This window comes from Carassius carassius, unplaced genomic scaffold, assembly GCF_963082965.1.
Source record: "Carassius carassius unplaced genomic scaffold, fCarCar2.1 SCAFFOLD_93, whole genome shotgun sequence".
NCBI classification, from domain to species: domain Eukaryota; kingdom Metazoa; phylum Chordata; class Actinopteri; order Cypriniformes; family Cyprinidae; genus Carassius; species Carassius carassius.
In genome coordinates this window covers 62,501-67,142 of record NW_026775009.1, presented here as the reverse complement: position 1 = coordinate 67,142, position 4,642 = coordinate 62,501, and the positions used below count along the sequence as shown (strand labels likewise).

Sequence of the window (4,642 nt, the reverse complement as noted above, 5' to 3'; positions counted from 1 at the left end):
TATTACATTGCATTTAACTGCATTGCTTTGCCAGGCTTCAATAAGAAAAACAAACTTGGGGGATACAGAAGAAAAACAAACAAACAAACAAACATACTTTATGCTATTTATTGGAGGTAGTAATGACAATAGTAAACATAAAATCAAAAGTGAACACTAAAGTCCAAAACATCGTTATTAGCCTACACAGACGGAAGAATAGAAGAAGGATGGTGAAGCCATAAGAAAGAGAGACACTAACATTTCGGTTTCATTTACTCTATTATGATAATAATTATGAACATGTTTTTAATGGACTTTTTTTTGTTTTATTATTAAAAAAAAAAACTTTTGCGGAAGTCTCGTACTTCCGCCGGAACTCTCCGTTACTGTTTACTAAAAGTTGGTTGCTAAGGACGCGCAGTGACGTGCTGTCTGCGGTGAAACACTGGAGATGCGCTCGAATAAACCGCAGGACGCTCGCAATAAAGCGCTGTCTGCGCGGATCCTTCCGCCTGCGGTGAGAGACTGACTCAGCTTAACTATAGTATAGTATATATATATAGTAGTTTGACTCTCTCTCTCTCTCTCTCTGTCTCTGTCTCTCTCTCTCAGGTACTCAGCTATCAGCAGCATCTGGCAGCAGTGCGGTCTTTACTGCCCCACAGACTGAGCAACACGTCTGAGGTAGAGAAATAGTGCCTTATTAACTCAAAACATATATGATATCTCGTGCAAATTAAAATTGCATGCATTAACATATGTATCCTTATGCACATTAATGGACATATATGTCATGCACATCTGTATATCATTTATTTCTTCCAAACTGAAAAGAACTTTAACACTGTGACTTTGTTCTTTTGTTCTCGATCTGAAGTTATCCAGTGATCTTCAGAAAGCACTGAATGTGGACTCGTTGAAACCAAACCCATCCAAACCTGGTACAGAACTCTTCTGTCTGCTAATACACAATCTGTGTCTGAATGGAGATCCTCTGCTTTTATTATATGGCAGTGATGTTTAGAGTGCTCTTTTGCCATCTGATCGTTATGCATCTTTTATCATTTATGTGTGTGTGTGTGTGTGTGTGTGTGTGGGTGGGTCAGATGCTCGTCTGCAGCTGCGCGCTCCGGTTCTGTCCTGTGACAGCCAGCTCTCGGCTGCAGGTCGCTGTGTCTTCTCTCTTCCTGTGGCTCTTCCTGTGGGGATGGTGGTGGATCTGGGGCCCCAGGTGTATCGTGTGAAGAGGGCCACACACAGCGCGGGGTCCACGTCCCCTCAGAGCAAAGCAGCGCTCGCTCACACACGCGGTGAGATCACAGGAACAGCACTCAGAGATGAGTTCTGCTTCAGTGTTATTTTAGGATCACTGATATGCTTTATTAGTTTTTAATAATTTTTTATTATTTTTATTATATTTTATTTTTTTATAATTTTTATTTTAGCTTTTAATTATTTTTTCTTTGTTTTTAGTTTTTATTTTAGCTTTTATTTATTTATTTTATTAGTTTTTATTTTAGCTTTTAATTATGTTTTATTTTAGCTTTTAAATATTTTTTATTTTAGTTTTTAATATTTATTATAGTTAAGTTTTTTTAGCTTTTTAATTTTTTTTTGTTTTAATCATTTTGATTTTATTTATTTAATTTAATCTTTATTTTAGTTTTTAATTCGTTTTTTATTATAGTTTTTAATTATTTTTGTGTTAGTCTTTACTTTAAAAAAATTATGTTAGTTTTCAAATTATTTTTATTTAGTTTTTATTTCAGTTTTGAAATATTTTTTATTTTTTATTTTAGTTTTTATTTTAATTTTTAATTATTTTAATTTTACTTTTTACTCTTTTTTGTTTTAAAATATGTTTTACTTTAGGTTTTACTTATTTTTTTTTAAGTGTTTAATAATTTTTATTTTTATAATTTCCATTTTCAGTTTAGTTAACCACAAAATGAGTTTAAGAGTCAGTCGTTCTGCGCAGATAATTATCACATTATTATTATCACACAGGAAGTCTGCGTGACAGTTCCGTCCCGTGTTTCCCGTCTGCCTTCAGCTTCAGAGATGACATCACTTCCTGCCCAGAGAGACTGGATCTGGACCGGTATCCTGTTCATTTAAAAAACACCTAGCACTCAGAAAACCCTAGCAACTGCATAGCAAACCTGTACAAGCAAACACGAGACAAGAAAACTTATCAACACTGAAAACATGACACAGTTCCACCAGCAGGTGGCAGGACAGTCTTTCTCAAGGCAGGGTCATTCAGCAGACTCTGTGTAGTTAAGACAGTGACCTGTGGTCTGTGTCCTGCAGGCGTGGGCTGACGGATGTCCCTCATCTGGACTCGGCTGAGAATCTGCGTCTCCTCAACATGCAGCACAACCTTGTCTCACACCTGCAGGACCTGCTTCACCTGCAGCGCCTCGTGGTCCTCGATCTCTATGACAACCGTGTGATTGACATGTGTGGAGTCTCCTCCCTCACCTCGCTGCGTGTGCTGCTGCTCGGGAAGAACAGGTGTGTGTGTGTGTGTGTGTGTTTCGTCTGGTTGTAGGTGTGTAATCTCACAGGAATGCTCACACCCTGCTCTTAAAACCAACACGACTCCAATTAAACTGTCAGCGTTTGATATCTGAACTAAAGCTGGCATGTTTTATTGAATAAGTCTGGAAACGTCCAGATCATATTCTCAAAAGAAAAACATCAAGCCCTTTTTGAAGACCATGCATTGTGATTGCATTATTTCCACAACAATTTCAGTAACACCTTACTTGAAGACTTCATTAACATGCATTATGAAGTTCTTCATAAGGTGCATTATAATGCAGTATATCTTTTCATAAGTAATTGTTACGAAATGCATTATAGATTCTGTGCATGATTGTCATGTTTTAATTTATTGTACTTTCTAAAGGTGTAACAATGTGGTTACAGTCATTCAGCACATTATAAGGTGCATTAGAAGGCATGATTAAATGCATAATTGTTTTGAAAAGAATGACACAATGCAAAACAGATTTAATAGGCTTGATGTTTTTCTTTTGGGAATATGATTGATTGCAATAATATAATTTCTCATGAGCCGTCTCGTTCTCCTGAAGACTTCTCGTCTCTGCGTGTGAAGCGTTCTCATGCTGAATGCCGCAGGATCTCATTACTCTGTCAGTGTTTGTCTGAGTCTCAGCCGTCTCAAGGGAGTCAGTCGCTCACAAACCCAGTGACTCTTCTCCTGTCCACACGACTCCATTCAGTCATTCTGAGCGTGTTTTCTGTTCATCTAATCTGCTTTAATCAGTGATAAATGAATGTTTGTCCTAGAATCCAGAGGATCTGTGATGTGGACGGCCTCACTAGACTTGACGTTCTGGACTTACATAGTAATCAGGTACAGATTCTCAGGCAACATTGCATGTGATTTTATTATTATGAGACACTGACAGCTGCTGCCTTGTGTCTTAATAAAGGTACAAATTCAGTGTGATGTGGTAGATGTGTCTAATGAACTATTCTCTACCAGTGAAGGTGAAATAACATGCAAATAAAATGGAAATAACTTGCATTATTTGACATTGTAATGTTTAATCAAAACATCTTAACTGGATCGTCCTGTCTGTGGTGAGGTATGTAGGATTTTTCCAATCAAATAAGTGCTCTTAAGCTCCGCCCCTGTAGCTCATGCTCATCTGCATACACATTTTAAGAGCCACGCCCACATCTCAGCATCCAATCAACAACGAAACCACCGAACCAAGTCCCGCCCTACATTTATTCATCTCTTACACTGTGTCACAATATGGAAAAAGAGATCAATACTTCAGTTTCATCATGACTTTAACATGAGTATACATTTTTAACCTATCTAATGTCAAAGCCGTGCATATATTACAGTTCATGTAATATGTAAATAAAAAAACAGGATTTTGACCATCTGAGGTTGACCAACAGTAATTTCGTGTTACTGAAGGTCATATGTTGAACTCTATTCATGTAAAGCAGCAGTGTGGATGCTGATTGGTTGATTGGTGCTGCACATAAGTAGCTCCGCCTCCTCACTGCTGTGAGTAATCCATCACAAACCCTCAGCATGAGAGACGATGCAGGGTGTTTTTGAGGGCGGATTGCTAATTACCAGCCTCAGTCTGTCATTTATTTGCCACGTTAGTCTATTTTAATCATGTTAAGTGCTGGTTTGGGTGCTTTCTGTCACCTGTTGGACTTGTATGCGGGGTTTATTGACTCATTGCTTTTGAACAACAACAATTTGTGGCTCTATGTTTTTTATTAAAGTCTTTCTTTTTTTGCTGTAACTTTAAACGGCCGTACAGGCCTGAATTCTTCACTGCACGGTGGTCTGGATGTTGTGATGACAGATGCACGTGTGTGTGTGTGTGTGGCTCTCAAAGCATTTCTCTGTCTGCAGTTACAGGCTCATGTCAGACTGATGTTGATGCATCAAATATGTTGCTTAATAAATTAGTCACATGAAATAGTTTTTTCTTTACTACTGTATGTAAACCACAGTAAACATCTTTGATGTGAACATCTGTGATGCTCCGCTGTATTTTCAGCATCATTCCTCCAGTCTTCAGTGTCACATGATCTTTAGAAATCATGAAAATATGATGATTCACTGCTCGAGAAACATTTCTGATTATTATCA

At 37.8% G+C, this 4,642-nt stretch overlaps 1 protein-coding gene across 1 annotated transcript in view; it reads left to right on the top strand.

The window, feature by feature from the left end:
- The window catches only part of LOC132134162 (leucine-rich repeat-containing protein 49), a 22,086-nt gene continuing 17,444 nt past the window's right edge, over positions 1-4,642 (top strand). Inside the window, exons 1-7 of the mRNA XM_059546945.1 lie at positions 1-499; positions 595-666; positions 860-923; positions 1,089-1,292; positions 1,990-2,083; positions 2,296-2,499; positions 3,301-3,367. Of these exons, the coding sequence (XP_059402928.1) occupies positions 434-499; positions 595-666; positions 860-923; positions 1,089-1,292; positions 1,990-2,083; positions 2,296-2,499; positions 3,301-3,367 (771 nt within the window). The 5' untranslated portion in view covers positions 1-433. The remainder of the gene's footprint in view (positions 500-594; positions 667-859; positions 924-1,088; positions 1,293-1,989; positions 2,084-2,295; positions 2,500-3,300; positions 3,368-4,642) is intronic.